Source organism: Amphiura filiformis, chromosome 11 (assembly GCF_039555335.1).
Source record: "Amphiura filiformis chromosome 11, Afil_fr2py, whole genome shotgun sequence".
NCBI classification, from domain to species: Eukaryota; Metazoa; Echinodermata; class Ophiuroidea; order Amphilepidida; family Amphiuridae; genus Amphiura; species Amphiura filiformis.
Window position 1 is genome coordinate 28,239,276 of NC_092638.1, and position 21,296 is coordinate 28,260,571.

The 21,296-nt window shown below is 37.8% G+C and overlaps 1 protein-coding gene across 4 annotated transcripts in view; it reads right to left on the reverse strand.

The window, feature by feature from the left end:
• Positions 1-20,816, reverse strand: part of LOC140164668 (N-acylneuraminate cytidylyltransferase-like) — a 28,448-nt gene extending 7,632 nt beyond the window's left edge. For 2 of the 4 annotated variants that reach the window (XM_072188011.1, XM_072188014.1), the window contains exons 1-6: positions 20,694-20,816; positions 9,806-10,160; positions 9,011-9,163; positions 6,943-7,155; positions 2,516-2,657; positions 106-293 (exon numbers count right to left, since the gene is read on the reverse strand). In XM_072188011.1, the coding sequence (XP_072044112.1) occupies positions 106-293; positions 2,516-2,657; positions 6,943-7,155; positions 9,011-9,163; positions 9,806-9,986 (877 nt within the window). In that variant the 5' untranslated portion in view covers positions 9,987-10,160; positions 20,694-20,816. The remainder of the gene's footprint in view (positions 1-105; positions 294-2,515; positions 2,658-6,942; positions 7,156-9,010; positions 9,164-9,805; positions 10,161-20,693) is intronic. The other 2 variants (XM_072188013.1, XM_072188012.1) reach the window with 2 other exon arrangements.
• Between the last annotated feature and the right edge of the window lie 480 nt (positions 20,817-21,296).

The window sequence follows — 21,296 nt, forward strand, 5'->3', positions numbered from 1 at the left end:
ACATATAATTCACTTATAATCCAGATTTTTCACTTATCCAGCCAATGCTTGGTCCCATCATGGCCGGATAAGAGAAGTTGGACTGTATTTTAATTTGAAACATACCACTAAGTGTGAAGTGTATTTGATTATCAGTAAGGACACCATCAGCCGCGAACACAGCCAATCGTACACCTTGTGGTTTCGTCTTGCCAAAGTAGCCAAATTTGATGACTCGCTGTTCAGCAATGGGCCAGTCGATGTCGGTGTCAATGTCAACGCTGTATTCAGCCGCCATCTCAAGGTATCCCACTCTGTCATAAAAATAAGTTAAAATATACAAATATTAACAATAAAGCTGTATAGTGTGTAAAATTTGATAGGACAGGCTGCCTCCTGAAAGTAACCTGTCCATATATTGTTTAGGTCAAACCTTGTTTTTAATGTATCGTTGCTCGGGCGTTGTCTTAATGTCTAGGTATCAGTGGTGTACTGGACAACATTTCCAAGGTGGGCAAAGTTACAAAATCGACCTGCTAACACGCTACCAAAATGACTTTACTGGGACATATGTAGCCAGGGCCGCACCCCCTCAAATTTGTAAAAGTATACAAAAAGTCCCAAAATTTAAGACTTTTCGAGCGTAGCGAGCCAAAAAATTGGACTTTTAAAGCTTTTTTGGTCAAAAAAAGGTCCAAATTTGGGGAAGAAAGTCCATTTTTCACAAAATTGCCCCCCCCCCCTTGGAAAAAAAGTTCACTTTTTCAAAATCAGCACCCCCCACAAAAAATCCTGGCTACGTGCCTGGACATATGTGTGCAAAGTGTGTGAAAATTTGCAATTTTAATGCTGGTATTGGCCAAAATAAGTAATTGTGGCCTTTCTTTCTAGCCATCCATGTAGCTCCATTGTAGCAAAAAACAAGGAACCATTCTCAGAGAGTTTCACATCCCAATCATCAAGAGACAAAAGAATGGCGTACTACATGTAGTACATACTTTCCTCCTTGGAAATAACCTTTTGTAAGTAGGCACCCTTCTAGCAAAACAAAAGGAACCATTCTCATTGAGTCCTTTATCTCAATCATAAATAGACACCAGAATGGCTTACTACTTATTTTCCTCCTTGGAAATAACCATTCATGAGTAGCTCCCCTGTAGCAAAATACATGGAACCACTTCATAGAGTTCCTCGTCCGAATTATTAAAGAGACAAAAGAATGGCTCTCTTCATGAGTTGCTCCCTTGTAGCAATATTAAAGCAATAATGTGTGATTTGCATAAAGAATAGATTCCTATTTATATGTTAATTTTCACTGATAGCTACTGATCACATTGTCCCCTTATAATTTCGAGCTAAACAAATGAGGTAAAACGAAGAAAATTGCTATTTCATTCCAGCACCTACAATGCGTGTATCACTTCGCTGAATGTAATATTGTCATGAATATTGGCGTAGTTTTACACAGCTAGGACGAAGAAACATTAAGACGTAAGACAAATTTCGATATGCACACAGATTATACGTCAAGACGGACAGCACTTGCAACGTGTGTATAAAGTCGCCAATCGTATGATTATTATGATTATTGGCAGAACTACACGCAGCTGATGTGATGTACGAACAAGACGTAAGACGAATAGCGATATGCATACACTGTATTATATGGTACATCACTGATCAATGATTCACATGTACACACACGCAATGTGTATATTCAGCACTCGATCAGTGAGAATAAAACCGAGGAGACCTGGTTTTATTATAAACGTTAAATTTTACTGTAATTAAAGCACTTCAGGCTTAGTTTTTCTTAGCATTTATGTACACCAATGGCCATTACAATGGTGCAAAAAGTAGAAATTCAAAAAATATTGATGGCATTGCTCAGAGAGCAAATCACACATTATGGCTTTAATGGATCCATTCAACCTCCCAATCACAGTGTCATCGCCCGATATCTTCATGGCAGAAATCGCCATGGTAGGTTGAATCCACAGCCACGCATGGCCATTTTGTTCCGACCTTTAAGACGCATAATGAGCCGAGGGACATCCCGACTAAGGCTACTGTCAATACCTCGGTAATTGACTTCTCTAGTGTGTAAGTGAGCTTGTATACGCCATGTGAGGGGGTGCTCACACTACGCTGTGTGTGACCTATGTGTGTAAGTGAACATGTATACGCCATGTGAGTGAGTGCTCACATCAGAAAATCATAATATTTTTGTCAGTTTATGAGTTCAAGACGCACGCTTCTTTCTCAAGACGCAAGCTAAGGACTATCATATCCGTTGAACATATATGTTGAAGTGCAAGGAACCAGATCTGGTTTCTTTATACGAAATCATTTACCGGAGATATTCATCATTTTCTACCCCGGTATCCAAAGATTTATCGTCTGAATATCAATCGTGCATAGCACATTTATGTGTATCAATCCCGTGTATTCATTTCAATGTCTCTGGCTGTATAATGTAATTATTAACCGGGCGATGTCGGTGTGAATCATAAAGGGACACCTGCTTTCTACCTACTTTCCTCCTTGGAAGAATCCTTTCATAAGTAGCTCCCTTGTAGCAAAATACATGGACCCATTCTCCGAGAGTTCCCCAGACCAATCTTGTCGTCTAGGACGCTTGGCTGGGTTCAAGTTCAGGGGTTTGGTTACGCTTCCATCTGGTGAATTGAAAACAGGGTAATACATGGTCAGGTTTATAACGACATACTGTAAACATTGAAATGGGCTATTCTACATGAAAACCATACACCCCCTATTGAAGACATGACCTTAGTCTCCCCGACAGGAGGTATAGACTAGTTCGCAACACAAACTTAAATAACAGGCAAAACAGACACATCATTTATCGGTATGACATTTTCGTATTGGTGCCGCCCTATCTAAGTTTGCACTGAAGTGCCATCTCAGTTTTGGTGCGCCGATGTGGATCACATGTTAATGAATTTTTATTTATTCTGGATAAATAATGGGGTATTAATTACAATTACAAGCATAAGAGTTTAGACAAGAAGTACAAGAAGCTGTGTAATTAATATTATGACAAACATGCAACTATTTAAGCTACAGGAGCCTTGTATTTTTTAGTGCAACATTGCACTAGCTTTTTGTATACACTTCATCCCATACCGTTATGCAGAGCTACTACGGTATGGGTTCCTCGTACTAAGGTATAAACTTCAAATGGAGTCTCCCAGTGGCGTAGTGTCATAGCGGCACATGCCCCCCGGCCAATCGATTGCAAAATTGAGAAAATCCTGTAGGAAAATTGCCGAAAAACAGCTTGTGCCCCCCCAATCAGACCTGGTGCCCCCAAATCATGGTTGGTGCCCCCCAATATGATGACCCATGCTACGCCTCTGGAGTCTCCAATACAGCAATTTTACTGTCATCTCAATTCCAGTTGCACCTATGTTCAAACTGTTCAATAGCACAATTTGGCTTAAAATTTGACAATTTTGGGTGAATTACAAAATCCTGCACATCTATTAAATATGAAAATTACTGCTTAAGGGCAGAGTAATGGGAGAGAACACGGACCTTTTCGAGCATCATTATTTTTGAATTTTATGTCCAAAGTATATAAAACTATACATTTTTGGAAAGGAAATGAGTTAAGGAATCCCATGGTGACGTCAGATTTGTTCAAAAGTCTCGAGTTTTTGAAAAAATCACAAAAATGCACTTTTTACCCCAATTTTTTTGTGACAACTTAAAAAAAAATCCGCTCGAGTAAAAAAAAATTAGTTAGTTTTTCATGGAGAAGAGACATGAACTTAGGGAATGTTTTTTATTTTTTGAAATTCGCCTTATTTTTGAAATATTGCAAAAACATGTGAAAAAAGCAATTTTGTCACTCTACAGGGTGTCCCAGAATGATCTGTACCGGGAAAGATGGAATTTTTTAGGTATGAAGGGCATGTTGAATGGTCATACTGTTTTGCATTTTAAGTTCTACATATATTTAGCTTTCTCAGCATTTTTAGATTTTAAAATTTGGACGTTTCTAGTAGAAGTTATAGAAGATTGCGTAAAAATGGTGAATTCTAAGTTTTGACAACGTAACCTATTTTGAAAATCTGTAACATTACTAACCGTTCAGCACAAAGTTATTTGGAAAAAGTTATGCAGGTATTTTAGTTGTGCCCTGTTCATATTTCCACTAAATAGTCGATATCTATCTATTATTTATGACGTTACGAAACAATCATTATATGGAATTAAGGATTTGTGGCCTAATCCCATTCTCTCTTTGGCGGTAGTTTTAAGTATAGTTATTGTGGTGTGAGGTCCATGTCATTTGAAATGCTTGCAGAGATCGAACTGGTTGTGATACAGAAAAGACGGCTCCTCAATTTACTGTACAGCAGCGTGGATTTCTTTCAAAATCTTACTGGTAAACCGGCAGCTATGTTGAGACGCAAAGAAGATTCATTAGACGATAATGTATAACGTAAAGAAGTTTGACGAGCACGGAACTGTCAGGAATCGGCAGAGTGAAGCTTCTGGTGCTCGTCATAAAACTGTAAGAACTAGATTGAACATTGCAGCTGTCCGGCAAGCTTTAAGGCGCAACCCCAACAGTAGTTGTCGTTGAAATGCTGTGCCAAACATCCCACGTTCTTCATTTAATTATATCGTGCTATTTTTCAAAGGTATGCGAGTCGTTTTTCATCGATTTTACATTATTGCATGCCACGCCAAAACAAATAAAGGTAGCGTGCTGAAATTAACAGAATAAGTAGGAGACATGTCCATCATTATAATGCTGGTATCAAAAATAGATACACTGCCCGTCTTCTATTTTTAGTTATTTTTGCAAACACGGTACAAATCATTCTGGGACACCCTGTATTAAGCTAAAAATTGCACATAATGGTGTACATTTTTGTTCAAAACAAATATTTTGACAAAATGAGAAAACCTTCCCTAGACTTTGATGTGCTCTAAACGATAGTGCAAAAGGTTTACCTTTTGCTTGCATATTTTTCGAGTTATCTTGTCACAAAAATTGTACAATATTGTTAAAAATGAACTCTGAGAAATCGACGTAAAAAAATGTCAAAAATATGCACAAAACGTCCTTATATTTTAAAACGGCAAGACTTTCACGCTTGTAAAAGCTGTATCTGGTGCATGGTCTAAATATGCATCTTTTTGCACCAATTAATCTATAATGTCTGTTTTTAGTGCGCCTAAATCCAAAATAATTAAAAAATCTAAGTGGCTTTTTCAATGCAAATTTTTGTTTTGTTTACATCACATTTGCTGGCGTTAACAACATAACGAATGCGCCTTGACTGCATTGGACATACGCGCGCAGAGTTGCGCTGCGTCACGCGACGCGAATCGCACGCGTAATAACAATATTTCGCATTCGCGCATTGCCGACTCAATTTTTCCCGCCAATTTACTAAGCTGTCTTGAGCCATGTGAAAAGAGTTGAAAAGAGTGAAATAAATCAAGCAAAAATACAAGTAAATATTAGGAAGTTGTATTTTTATCAGTTTCAAGTGAAAGAATACATCTTAGTGTTGATAAATATCAAGAAATCTCAAATTTGGGTGTGGACGAATGTGTCTCCCCTTACTCTGGCCTTAAGCTAATATTTCAACTGCTGAATTTAGTTGAATTCCAAAATCTTCCTCACAGTGGTGTGGTGGACCGTGTTTCAAATGGAATAAGTCAGAAAAGGTTATCTTACACTTCCCACAATGCATTTCTTCCCTGTACTGATTTGCTATTCAGTGCAACATGGGTCTCCAGGATGGGTCCATCTATAGCGACAAAACATACCTCAATTAACCAGATTTTGTAATTGAAGTATTTTTTGTACCTGCGTGTGAGTACAATGGTAAATGGACTATTGCATGCATTGCAGAAAAGATATCTTACCCTTCCCAGAATCCTTTGCAACATGATGCATCACCTCGTTTCAACAAATAACACTCCCAATACTTTGTACATGTTTTCCTCTGTTTTCATTTTGAGAATAGACTGGCTGAACAAGGATCGCTAGTCAAGAAATAAACATATTTTGCAAGATCTGGATGTGCTCTGTTTACTGAGCTATATTTCCTCACTATCGATCCATGTGGCACAACATAGCAAATCAGTACAGAAAATTGAAATGGAATAAATTATTTTGAAATGCATTATGGGAAGTGTAAGATATCTCCTCTGATTGCATTGCTTTTTACTCAAAATTTAAAAAAAAATTAATAATAATTGACCAGTCAAATGACGAGAATCTTTGTATGAATAATATTACACATCTTGTTTCATCATGTCATAAAACAGATGTGAGACGAAAGCAGGTGGACATGCAAATTTTGTATATGTTTTGCAATTAAATTTAATGCTGAACTTCATGATGTACCTTACACATGCTGTGGGCAGCATATAGAAGCTGTGGCCATATTTATATGATTCATAAATATATCAACAGCAGTAGTAGAATATTGCATATCGTATTCATGCTTCATGTAGATGAGTTGATTTGCGACCGTCCATCACAAACCGCGCGTAAAGTCGGCAAATTGTATTCTGAGTCACAGTGCAAAATGTGCAAAAGGTTGTATTCATATGTACCTCAAGTTGGTGTGACATGTGTCTCATTTTCTAGTACCAGTCAAACACCTTTTAAACCAATCATTAATCCTATTGTTGAGGAAAATAAGCTTATACTTATGTATAGAATATGTAAATAGCTCTAGTCTTTGTTTACTTTGGCTAAATCATCGTTTGAAGTCAAATGATATATCATTGTAAAGCTTATGATATATATTTTCTAAATATGGAAGAAAACAAAATTGAACAGGGGCTGACTTTACGAGCGTTTTGTGGTGGACGGTCACATTTGTGACGTCATTGCCTGGCAGTATGCGCGTGCATCACCACAATTTCCTTGGTTTCTGACAACCTATATCAATTTTCTTTCCTTACTTGTTCCATGAGGTATTTTGATCACCTCAGTAAATGATAATTCTCTTTCCTTACTTGTTCCATGATCTATTTCTGACCATCTCAATAGATGTCTTCTGGAGACGGAAAAGACAGAATCATATCCTTCATCACGAAGCATTCGACCTATATGAGTCAGATGCCATGGATGTAAGCATGGTGCTGTACACTGGATTTGTCCGACTATATCAACCTCTGAAAGCAATATCAAATGAAAAAGAAACATTACATACACATTTCCATAACAATGTCTCCCAAAGGATAAAGTGGACAAAAGAGAACATTTCAATACATGTGTTTAAAGACAATGTACAGTAAGAAAAAATAAATTCAGGCCATTCCAAGAAAATGCTTTAAAATCAAACCAAATCCAGAGATTAATGACTTAAAGCCATATTATAACATTTGCTGAGGAGAATGAAATGAAAGTTTTTTTTAAATTCTGGTTTTTACATGATTGTAATGAACTTTAGTAAACAAAGATACTCTGCAAAAATCTTTAAAATGCAAAGACTTTAGGTGCTGTACTATTTAGTGTAGTTTTGTCCAAATCTGAGATTTTGAATAAAACGCTGGAACCGTCGTTTTATTATTACGATGGAAATATTATTCGAACACGTATGTGATAACAGAGTACGTACAGGGCGTGCGGGACACACATACATCAGAGGGTCGTACCGTATTACAACTGCTGGAGTAACTTGCATGGGGGCTATTAGTAAATTCCAATTTTCTTTGCTTTACCTCACTTGTTTGGCTCAAAATTAAAAGGGGACACATCTGACAGCAAAAGCTAATATTTTATGGAAAATAAATACTAATCTATTTTTACAGAAATGTTATAATATGGCTTTAATATGATTTTGTTGTAGTGCAAATGACAAAAATCAATGCTCATGCATGCCCTTTAATGTTTCACCAGGACAATGCATAGTCTTGAATGCATTGTGATGTGAACAAATTTAAGGGAAAATTTAAGCCCAATTTAATATGACAACAACTATATCAGAAGCTGTGTCCAAACAAGCCATGTTGTCAGGATGCCTGACAATAAATTACCAAACCAAGTCTTATCACCAGGATTTCACACATCCAAGAAGAAGAGGCCGCCCATCACTTCATCGGCAGGACCAAATAAAACAGGATTCCCAGCTCCCAGCCTGTAAAGCAGAACAGCTTACACGCAGGAATGTTGGTGGTTCTCTAACCAAGGATGAATAAATCCTATATATTTGGGTCAAGTGAATTATAAACAACATATTTATGTAGGTTTCCTTGATCTATCTTTTCTTTTAATTTTCTATGTAAAATTTGTATTTTTGTGTTTGGCCCATTTTGGGCTAGTTTGGCTGACTACCAAATGTGTTAAGGGGGTACTACACCCTTTTGGTAAATTTGTGACTATTTTTGCATTTTTCTCAAAAAATAATAACACACTGGTAACAAAAGTTATGTATATTATTGGGGCAAGGAATCCAATTACTACACTGAAATTTCAGTGACTCAAAACAAGCGGTTCAGTATACGATAGAAAATGAGGTACATCCTAGCGGTACCTTATTTCTTATCATAAATAACAAATCGCTTGTCTTGGGTCACTGAAATTCCAGTGTGGTAATTGGATTCCTTGCCCCTATAATATACATAACTTTTGTTACCACTGTGTTATTAGTTCTTGGGGTTTATGCAAAAATCGACACAAATTTATCGAAGGGTGTAGTACCCCCTTAACTAAGGTTAACCAAGCCAAGGATAAGCCAAGGATGAGCAAGCTATAAACCTTTAAAAAAAGTCAAGTCAAAGAGTCTGGTGAAAATAGGTGTCTTTTCAAATATTGTGTCCACCTTTCTTTAATAATTTCAAATTGTTTGAAAAGTGACCAGCCTTTGTTACCAACCATTGTTGACTTGTTTTGGACCTCCAATATTAGTTATTTTGGTCAAAGAAAAATTGTAAAAACAAACTGAAATCTGTTAAAAAATGGGTGAGTAGTACATGTATCTCTGACACTAAAGACAATCCATTCTTCCACCCATTTCCTTCATCTTACCTGGATGGAATCTGAGGAACTCCTGCACGGCTTCTATTGATGTGGCTTGGTCACGGGCTGTCTCAGCTGTCCTCCTATGTACCTGTGCACCCCATTCTAGCGATATTTTCTCAATTTCATCATGATCTGTTGATACCCATATACTGTCAAAGACTGTACAACAATGGGAAGCATAAACAAAGGGAAATAAATAATATTTAATTATGGAGTTGTCAAGACCAACATTAATGCCTTCACAGTTTTGAAAGGGTAAATATTTGTTTTATATATCACATTCAGTCAGTAATAATACATGCACATCGCTTCATTGCATTGGTTGTTTTTGTATTTGATTTGGCTCTTCCATCTCGCACCCTCTGACATGAAGGCGACACATACTATAATAAAAAAATTTATCAGGGAAAAGCAACTTCCAATAAAATAAAAGAAAAATTGTTATTTTCTATGCTGAGAAAATTGACTGGAACTGCAAGGCCCTTTAATAGTGTACAAACCATAGGGATTTTGCGAGGGTGTCACCTTTGACAGACGTGAGAAATGGGTAGGTGTAATAGATGGAACAACCCAGAACAAAGGTATACCCTAATGAAAACCACATTGAAACATAGCGTCAATCAATTTTACCTTCAGAATCTTTGGCAGCTCTAAGCACCCATGCAATCAAATAGGGATTTTACGAGGGTGTCACCTTTGACAGATGTGAGAAATGGGTAGGTGTAATTGATGGGACAACCCAGAACAAAGGTATACCCTACTGAAAACCACATTGAAACATACAGCGTCAATCAATTTTACCTTCAGAATCTTTGGCAGCTCTAAGCACCCATGCAATCAGTGGAAGTCCTGCAAGTGGTTTGATGTTCTTCAATTTGATGCCTTTACTCCCACCTCTCGCCAAAATTAAACATGCCATATTCTTCTTGTCCTCCGTTGATGTGCTTTCATCTTTGACGCTCTCCGAGTGGTTTGTAGCCATGGTTGGTGTCTGTGGTGTTGTATATTGTGTGACTTTACTTTTAATTTAGCTGCATTAATGCTTCCGACTAAATATTGAATTTGGTGTTAACGCTTGATTTCAACTTCCTGATGGGTAGCACTAGGATTGGTGTCAATTACAGACTTCCTGTTAAAACTCATGCAATGATATTATCTGAAAAATAAGAAAATATGTTCAACTGTAATTGAAGACCTGAGCGCAAGAAGACCGTAAGTCCACTTGGCCCCTCAACATGTATACTGCATAAGTGGCGTATAGTTTCGTATAATTTGGTAATGTTTTATACATGTTCAGGGGCCAAAACAAATCTTTCACAACATTTCATGATGTTTTCACCCTGGAACATGTATTAAACATTATAAAACCCTAAGAAACTATACGTAATTTTAGTGTAAACATGTTAAGGGGCCACGTGGACTTACAGTCTTCTTGCGCTCAGGTCTTCAATTTAACTTCTTCTGGTTCTGGTTCTGGTACTCCAACAAAGCGGAATCCCACATCAACGTCAGAATTCTTATTTGATTTAAAAAATATTTTTGTTTGTTCATGCTTCATATTAAAAACATTGCAGATGCTTGGATGCACATATGGTGAGCTAGACTTCTCTCCGGGGGGCACTCAAATATGAGAGTGTACGCATGCATTATGACCAAATTTTTTTCAAACACCCCCTAAACAAGTTTTCCTCTGTGAGCAAAATTACCCCCTAAGCAAGTTTTTAGCGCACTTTTCCAAAAAATTTGACCCCCTAAACAAGTTTTTGTCTAATTTTGACCCCTAAACAAGTTTTTGTCTAAATTTGACCCACTTTACAAGTTTTGATGGATTTTGACAAATTGAATTTTTGTAGACCTACTAACTTGTCATTTAACACTAAAAGTCTTCCCCTCCCGGATATACCCCACTCCGGTATACCATACCCGGCATACCGTACCACTTTAAAATATAAACAATAAAATATAAACAATGACACGATGAATTTAGAGTGTACCATGAGGCCTTCAGATTCGTAGCTTGTTACATGAATCTGATTGGATTCTCGTAAAGTACATGTATTTTTGTGAGAATATAAATATTCCCCCCTCAGAAGTAAGAAACTTGTGCAAAATGAAGATCTAATTGAACCGATTTGGTGGACAATTTTGGCACTATTAATAGTGTAAAATGTTAGTTGAAAAAGCCGCAAATTTGTAAAATTAATGACATGACGGTCCATGAAACCTTCCGTGGACAAGTTTTCCCTATAAATTGTGTTAACATAGGAAATTTGCAAATGTCGAAAGAAGAGCGAAAATGGTCATATGTTTATCCACTACGCTGTCTGAGGACGGACGTTCCCTCCGGGGCTGCAGTAATTTTCACATGCTTTTTAGGATGCGGACCCGCCTTCAAGCCCAATGCCCAAAATAATCGCAGGCCATTATTATAGGACCTACTTCCAATGGACCCGACTGTGCGGGTTTTTATTAAGCATGGGCCTACTCAATTACGTGAAATTTAACCTTCCTTTTCTCTCCTCCTTTTCTCCCTTTTCTCTTCTCCTCCCCCTTTCTCTTCTCTTCTCGCCTTTCTTTTTTTTTGGGGGGTAGTGGAGCCAGTCGGCGCTCCCCTGAATCCGCCTGAAATGAGTAGGATGTGTTTGTTCAGGGGATGCGGGTACGTGTGGCTGTAGGCGTACCACATTAATGAACTAAACTTACTCTTCATGGGATTACGAATCGTAAACACAAACAACACAGGTGATAATAAAACCAGTAGCAAACATCACTTTAATCAACTAGATGCAACAAGTTTACAACTTCCTTTTTTAAAGCCTTGTACGATCGTTTTAAATTTTTAGATTTTTCTTTTTTTCTTCCAAAATGATAAAATAGGCCTAGTTAAAGGCCCATTCAGTGATTTGCTCATCCGGACGATAGTAAAAATCATCAAAATTCAGATTTTGGTACCTTTGTCATTGTCATAGATGTGCTAAACATAGCCTGCGAGTGGTTCAGCCGAAAGACATTTGACACGAATCTGTAATTTATATACTGACAGTATCTAAATTAGCTACGTGTATTTGAATGTGGCTTCAACTTCGTCAGTACTGCTGATTTTTTTGTTTTTTGCCAAATTTGTCATTTCAAAAATACCAAATGACAATTTGAATGACTTATCCTTCAAACAATTTTAATTTTTTTTACACTTGCGCTGGGATCACTGAATGGGTCTTTAATATGCAATCATTATGAAAGTTCCCAATACATTTGGATGCGAAAAACATTGGAAATTTGAAGAAAAAAAAAACAACATCATAAACTTCACCTCTATCACTCGAAATATCACGTCATGGTATGCCGATGAGTGTATATCCCATAGACAATCCCGGGACAATCCATTGGAATTAAATCACTATACCACAAAAAATTTATTCGCTACCTGAAGTTGCTAATAGAGAATGAAAGATTAGAATATTTGCTTATATTTGTTTTCAATTTTCAAATATTTTTGTTTTCAATACATTTCATAATAGTACATTTTATTTTTGCTATATGTCAAAAGTAGCTGATACCAATTACGATACCACTGGTATCGTAATTGTATCGAGTATCGCCCAACACCAAAATGCAAAATTAAATTAAAATGGCGACGCTTAAGTACGGAAATATCATACACTGGCAGAGGTTGTTTCAAGTGAAATGGACTGGATTGACTGTCCGATGTAAGTAAAAAAGGTGGCATATTAATTATGCTCCTGCACCATACACTGTCAAAGTTCCCACTTTAGTTGATTTTGTGCAATAAGTTGCGACAAATTAACATTTTTGTCCCAAACACATGTACTTGCGTATCGTTTCACGTTATATTCAATTTTCGTGTTTTACTTAGATGACGGCCCTAAAAATCACCTAATAATAAAAACCAAGGCATTGACTGTTCTTTAATTTCAACCTTATCAAACCTGAAACAAATATGCTGCCTTGCGAACACAAATTTTGCATATCAATGTCAACTGGAAGGGGGAAAAATAAGTTTAATTTCATTGATAACATGAAATTGATGCATATGAATGTTTTCAAAGCTGTGCATAATTAATTAATTTCCCCAAAAAATCATTTTGATACTTTTAGCATCTGTCATAAATACTTAACATGTGTGTGTAATTGGATTCACGGTAGCAATTCTGAAATTCTAAAGAAACTCGATTCCGTGAATGTAGGCCTATGTACCTCTTCCGGGCTTCTACCTTTAAAAGCATGTAAGCTACATTGATACCAATGCCACCAATAGAACGAGAAGATTTGCCCCTTCATTTTGCATACCACTTTGACCAATTTTTTTTTATGATTTCTTCACAAAATGCAAAAAACCCACAAAAAAATCCAATGGGTGTAGTACCCCCTTAAAAGTTATTTTAAAAGAGAAAATCCAAAATAAAAACAAAATTATTAAATACTTTGCAATTCTCTACTTTGCAATTCTCTACTTTGCACGCGGGCGGGAAACAGGAAACTAAGTCGAAATAATTGTAAAGAGCCTAATGAAAAAGTTACCTCACTTGTTTTCAGAAATTATGTGACGGGAAACTCAAAATTGACTGTTAGGGGCCTAATGAGACCACATGCTGTTTTGTTTTTTAATTTAATTGATGCATTAAAAAATGTTGGCTGAATGAATGCTTCATGGTTTTTGATGAAAGTGAAAGTCAATCTTTGACAACATGTAACTTTGCTACGGAAAGCGCTAGTATGACAAAACGCTTTTCAGTTTTGGCTTTCTTTACTAAAGGGCTTTTAATATTTATGATATATATAAAAAATGATGCAGTTTGATGGCAAATTTGAATTCACCCTTAATCAGGGTCTTGACTTAGCTAGAAATTGAGGGTTGCCCATTATTTGAATAAAACTGCCTGTCCTAATTTGACCTTTAAAACATTTATCAGACATCTATAGCCCATTGGGGGTTCAAAGAGTTCAAATATGTGCTGATATGGCCTTGTTCCAGACTGCCTTACTAGCCTGTATCACGTTTCAGCGAAAGTACGTCTGTAGTACATACCTGTTTTTAATGACGTTGCAACAATGTTTCTATTGTCAGCAATAACACCTTGCATTCATACTTTTGAGTTTGTATGGAGGACGTTCGTACACATTATAAATAAGTGAAATCAGAATATCTTGAAAGGAAGTTAGGTAACGAATTGAACGACACTGACCTCGCAGCAGCTTATGTTTTCATGTAAACATGGCGAATGAATGACGTCAATAGACATTTTTAGCCTACGTTTCGTATCCTTCTATCGGATCGTTGAAACAAGAAAATCTCATTCCCGGCAGGGTCTTAGCTAGCCACCCGTCTGGCCGTCATTTTAGACGGCCAGTTTGCTCCTGGGACGGGCAAAACTAATGCCTTTGACAGATGCTATATCATAAATTGTATGTTTTGAGAAGCTAATTGACCTTTTAGTAGACCAGGTTTGTAGAACAAGGCCATATCAGCACATATTTGAACTCTTTGAACCCCCAATGGGCTATATATGTCTGGTAAATGTTTTAAAGGTCAAATTAGGACAGGCAATTTTATTCAAATGACGGGCAACCCTCAATTTCTAGCTAAGACCCTGTTCCCGGCCTCATTCACGAATTCATTCACCTTCCTACACCACCAGTTGAAATAAAACTCAAAACATCCCGTGTTATTCCTCAAAACTACATGCACCTTCATTAATAAAAATTGAAATCCTAGTAGAAATCTGTTATCGAAAATTGTTTGATATAAAACGTCAACAAAAGTAATTTTTCTGAAGAGTAGATACCGCGTGTCCAAATGGCGGCTCGCATTCGCATCCCCTGCTTTGTACATGTACCCAGGTCACGGTCTGTCTACGTGACGAACAGTCAGGGTCAGAGGACAGCGCAACCTGTCTGCTGCCATGCCGTAATATATGCGTGACGTGTGCACAACAACAGGCCCACGTTGGAACCATTGGATTACGGAAGAAATATTCATACCAGGACTGAAGCAATGTGGTCATTTCTATGTTTGTACCGGGTAAGTACCGGACATTTTTCAACACGGAGCTAGCGGAGATTACAACAAATTTGTCCAAAGGTAAGTAGTGATGTGGTCGACATGCCTTATGTCGACATAATGTCGACGTCGGCACGTATGTCGACATGTCGACATCAAAAAATCAATCGATCGAAAAAAAATTTTTTTTTTTTTTTTTTTTTAGTTTTCAAAAAATATTTTTGGCCAGAAAAGCAAGTTATAGGCCAAACTGACTTGTTATTCAAGGTTGGAAACCAGAGAAATACTGCTACTAAAAAAAAAAAAAATGCCAATTTTTTTTACAAAGTTGGATGAACTTGTACATTTTGATTACCTTTGCTTCTATTGAACAGTCAGGGACACATTGAATTAGTATGCATTGCTAGCTGTTCAATAGAAACAAAAGTAATTAAAATGTACAACTTTTTCCAACTTTGTAAAAAAAAATTGGCATTACACAGCCGTGACGTTAGTCACGGCTGTGTCTTTTTTCTTACAGGTTCTTCTTTCTTTCTTTCTTCTTTCTTCTTTCTTCTTTCTTCTTTCTGTCAACCATTACATTTGCTCTAGCACTCACATGCTTACATAGATTTTGACCTAACTTGGTCACAATGATCATTGACCGTGCCCCTACATGTCACATGAAACTTGTGGGGTCAAAGGTCACACAGGGTCATAGGGGTCAAAAACGTGATTTCGACTCAAAATGCATCTTCTCCTACAAATTACGTAGAACAGTGACGCCACTTGCACACATGCATTGTAATTACCAAGTGTCTATAAGGTGTACACAGATTTGGGGTCAAAGGTCATTAAGGGGTCACTTCGGTATAAAACGGAATACCTTCAAAATTTGTTATTATCTAAGGAAAACATAGGACAATAATGGTATGTTCACATATGAGTTGCAGTTATCCAATGTATATGTGGTATTTTTTTTTATTTGGGGTCAAAGGTCATTAAGGGGTCACTTCCGGTATAAACGAAATACCTTTAAAATGCATCTTCTCCCACTAATTACGTGCAGGACAGTGACACCACTTGCACACATGCATTGTTATTACCCAGTGTCAATGTGGTGTACACAGATTTGGGGTCAAAGGTCATTAAGGGGTCACTTCCGGTATAAATTGAAATATTTTCAAAAATTTTTATTAGCTAAGAAAAACATAGGAGAGTGATGGTATGTTCACACATGAATTGTGTTTTCCCAATGTATATATGGTTTTTTTTTTATTTGGGGTCATAGGTCATTAAGGGGTCATTTCGGTTTGAGACAAAAACTTTCAAAATGCCCTTCTGCCACAAATAACATGGCAAAGTGATGCCACGTACACACATACATTGACATTAGCCAATGTCTATGGGGTTTTCATATATTTTGTGGTCAAATGTCATTAAGGGGTAACAACACGGCTGTGTTCGTGGTCTTAGACCACAGCTAAGTCTAGTTTTTTTTTTTGAGTAGCAGTATTTCTCTGGTTTCCAACCTTGAATAACAAGTCAGTTTGGGCCTATAACTTGATTTTCTGGCCAAAAATATTTTTGGAAAATTAAAAATTTTTTTTTTTTTTTTTTTTTTTTTTAGAATTTTTTTTTTATGTCGACACACTGTCGGCGTCGGTATCTGAATTATATCGACATGTCGACAATAAAAAACGGTGCCGACCACATCACTAAAGGTAAGCAAAGGGTTGGGATCGCATTTTTAACTTTGATAGGTATAATACAAAAAAAAATTGACCTTTTTTGATTCTCATCAAAGTAATCTCATATTAAAGAGCTAAATGTAAGAAAACTGATGAGGCATAAATGAATGTCATACGACATGTGGTTGCGGAGATATGCTAATTTGAATGGCTCAATTTTTCAGCCAATATCCTGTACAAACTTTTTGTGCATGCACATATTAAAATGCTTATAGGCCTATACTGTGCATTGTGAGTACACAATTTTAAGAAACAAGCACTGTCTTGCTATTTACTGGTACTGAACTGTAAATGTAATCCTAGATTGATTGAATTTGTATTGATGTGAACATAAGGGCCTATCATTTTCTTTGGAAGGGGGGGTCCCAAATATACAGGGGGGGTGGGTCATAATTTTTGGAAAGAAAAGTAGGGGGGGTCAATTCATAAAATTTTTGATGACCAAAATGTAGGGAGTTGCAAGATGACCACAGATAGTGTATTTCAAAAAGACTGAATACAATTTTAGCCTCTTCAGGGGTACATGTAAGGTGTATCAGTGGATGGTGGGGGTGGGGGTCATAAAATTTTGTTGCCGTGATAGCGGTGTCGCAATTTTATTGATGCTGACTTTTTGTAAATTTGGGAGCCCATGAAAATGATAGCCCCTAATATACAAATGAACATGTATGAGTAACATTTTGTTTTACCTAGCCGGGACACCGGCTAGGTCTTGTGATGCTATCGGATCTTTCTTCTTTCTGGCAACACGTGCGTGACTTGCCACGTTTCGCCCTAGCTCTGTTATGCTTTGACAGTTTTTGACCATACTTGGTCACAAACACCACTGACCATGTCCCCACATGTGACATGACATTGAACTCCATTTGACCTTTGACCTGCTCACAATGGCAAAAATGTGATTTTTACTCTAAAATGCTTCTTCTTCCACAAATAACATGTGATGGTGACATGCTTAGGTCATGTGACTTGACTTTGGTCGGTGTCTATAATTTATTCACAGAATTTGGGTCAAAGGTCATTAAGGGGTCATTTCTGGTCTGAGAGCTAAAAATATTCAAAAAATCACTGGTTTTACAAATTACATAGCAGAGTGCTGTCATTAGCACACATGCATTGCTACTAACCAGGGTCTTTGGGGTGTCTACAGTTTTGGGGTCAAAGGTCATTAAGGGGACGCATCCGGCCAAAACCCAAAAATCATCAAATATGTTCATTTTTTTATATCTCAAAACGTAACCAGACCAGAGTGATATAAACTTCATATATGCATTAGTGTTACCCGATGTATGCACAGTATTTTTATTTTTTTTGGTCAAAGGTCATTTAGACGCGTCATTTCCGGTTTTAAGCTAAATAACTTCAAGAATTTTTATCTCCATAACTAAACATAGTAGATTTTTTAAATTTAAACTGTAACATTGCATTTTCTTAGTGTATATGGGGTTTTATTTATATTGGGGTCAAAGGTCATTAAGGAGGTCAAAACGTCAAATTTGCAAAAAATGTTTAAAATTACGGAAAAGTAGCTGTATCTCAGCCTATGGAAGACGGATAAAGCCCCTACATGCTACAGTGATGCACCATTAATGGTGTGAGATGTCCATAATAGCCGGTCAAAGGTCAAACTTTAAGTTAAGACTGGCATTTTCGGCCCCGGCTAGGTCCAGATCTGTAACCAGATCTAGTTATTTCTGTTTTCTGATGCAGATTCCAGCTTTGACAGAGGATGGAAACCAGGGACTGTCTTTTGGAATTTGCAGGAGAGCATTAAATGGCTCTTCTAGAGCCTTTAAGAGCTGTTTAGAACATTTACAATAAAATGTAATGAGAGAATGGTCAACTAAGGAAAGCTAAAAATCACTCTCCTATATCCGATTTAAGGAGAGCAGTAGAGAGCGATTGCTCTCGCTCTCCTCAAAAGGCAGTCCCTGGGAAACCACAGTGAGGGTCAACAGCAAATTATGCAAAAATAAAGAAAAACTTATTCAAAAAGATGAAATTTGTGTTGAAGTGTCTTATTATTTTTTTTTGTCATTGAAAAACTCACCGTTTTGATACTACCCACCCGAGTACACCTTTTCACTGATACAAGGGGAGGGGGGGGGGTAATTTGTTGCGGGGGCACCCTTTAAAATGTTTAATTATTATAAGCACTAGCTGATGCATTGACACCCCTCCCCAGGAAAATGTTTTTGAGCAGGCACCCTTTGGAGCACTGGCTGGCGCATGCTCCCTATTCCGAAGATCATTGCGGAAACTCGAGGGCCAGTTCACTTGATCATCAGAATGGGGTCACTCCTGCTCAAATATGAACCCCCACCCCTTCCCCCAGCTTAAGTTTTGTCTTTGAGCAGGCACCCTTTGGAGCACTGGCTGGCGCATGCTCCCTATTCCGAAGATCATTGCGGAAACTCAAGGGCCAGTTCACTTGATCATCAGAATGGGGTCACTCCTGCTCAAGTATGAGCCCCCCCCTTCCCCCAGCTTAAGTTTTGTCTTTGAGCAGGCACCCTTTGGAGCACTGGCTGGCGCATGCTCCCTATTCCAAAGATCATTGCGGAGAACTCGAGGGCCAGTTCACTTGATCATCAGAATGGGGTCACTCCTGCTCAAGTTACCCCCCCATGACGTAGCGTCATAGGAGTACGTCCCCCCCCCATATCAATTTGAAAATTTAGAAAATCAAATAGGAAAATGGCCAAAAACGGCATGTGTCCCCCGGCCATCATGCATCCGATGTGCCCACAGTCATTCATGCATCTATCATAGCAAAAATCTGCTAGCGCTATGTATGATGGGATAGGAATAGAAAAGGTCCAAACTTGCTTCTTCCCCCGACTCATAGTCGGCACAGAATGAGAATCTATCCCAGCATCCACAGCATGAGCCCATACGCAAACCATGTGGGTTAAACATGTTCACTCACTGGCAAAAGTCGCCGAATTCGTACTACACACAGTCCCCAGTTCACTCACTTTTTGCGCAAGGCATCCATCCAATCTCATCAAACCAAACATTTTATGTACAAAAACCTACCTATATTTGCCGCGTGCTCCATTTAACTTACCGCTCAACTCCGTTATTTAGATATTTGGAGAGTAATTTCCGAAAAAAAAATTAGATCGAAATCGTCACTTTCAAACCCACTAGAAAGTCGCCAAAATTTGCTGCGACCACGTGCGAATCATCTGACCTCTTCCGGGTTATGATCAAGTTCAACCTTTTGACTTGACCTTGTAAGCTTTGGAACTGTTTTTTAACTCGATCTAATTGCCCCCAAAATTTTTTTCAAAAACATCGCCGTAAAATTTACTACCGGTAATGAATTTTCAAAATGGCGCCGGGTGCGCGATTTCCCTATGCTGAGAGAGGCTGAATATTGCGCATGCTCAGGTAAGGAATGCTCACATACCTAACTTTGACCAAACTGTTAAGGCACGCTAAAACTAGTAAAAGTAGACCATTTCGGGGGCTGTATTTGGTGTACATGTGATGTTTTGAACAGAGTAAAAAACGACCATTTATTCGCTATTGCTGATATATACTCGCCGAATCATGTACCAATACACAAGGTATTGGTACATGAGATCAGGTATAGCCTTGTTCTAAAGTACAACGGGGTCTACTAAAAAGGGCAATTAGCTTCTCAAAACATACAATTACAATTTATAATATAGCATCTGTCAAAGGCATTAATTTTGCCCGTCCCAGGAGCAAACTGGCCGTCTAAAATGACGGCCAGACGGGTGGCTAGCTAAGACCCTGACCCTTAATATACGTACATGTACATGTACATGATTACAAATACATGACATTGACACATCCATGATGATGTCATGCATGATGGACGTGTGTGGAAGTAAGCTTAATTTTGTTCTGGCCTTAATCGAGGTGGTATGTAAATTTACGATTATCTATAAACTAACAAAATACTTACTTAATAACTACGCAAACCACTTATCACCTCCTTTTCCCGTTAGCATCTCAAAATCTAGACTAAAAGTGGGTGTGTTACGTGTAAAACCTGCACCTGTGGTTGTGTTGTGCAGTTGGCACTTGTGACTCTCCAGGGGGCACACCACTAAATCAATGCGCCATTTGTGTAACCCTAATGAGTTCCGGTAAAAAACAGAAACTTTTTGAGGTATTTTGGGCTGGTCTGTAGACTTATTAATCAGAAAGAGTGGCGAATTATAGCTTAAATAAAAGTGTAAAGCCTATACATAAATTTGAGTCGCCAAAAAAGTCGCATTTTTATAATTATTGAGAAAATAGGTCCGCGAATTAAAAAATGGCAGAATCGGGTTTGCAGTCTTGAGAGCATGTCAAAAACAGTGAGGGCGCTGTTCGCGGCCTCCTAGCGGGAAAACGAGATGGAAGAACCCCCATACATAGAAACATATGTTAAACTTTCATCGATTTGCAATCGACTGGTCATCATAAAATATTTTAAAACGAGCCCAAAAGGCCTCAAAATGAGCAAAGAAAACCGGTGTTTTTACACGTGTTTCAATGGGAAGATTATTTAGTGGTGTGCGCC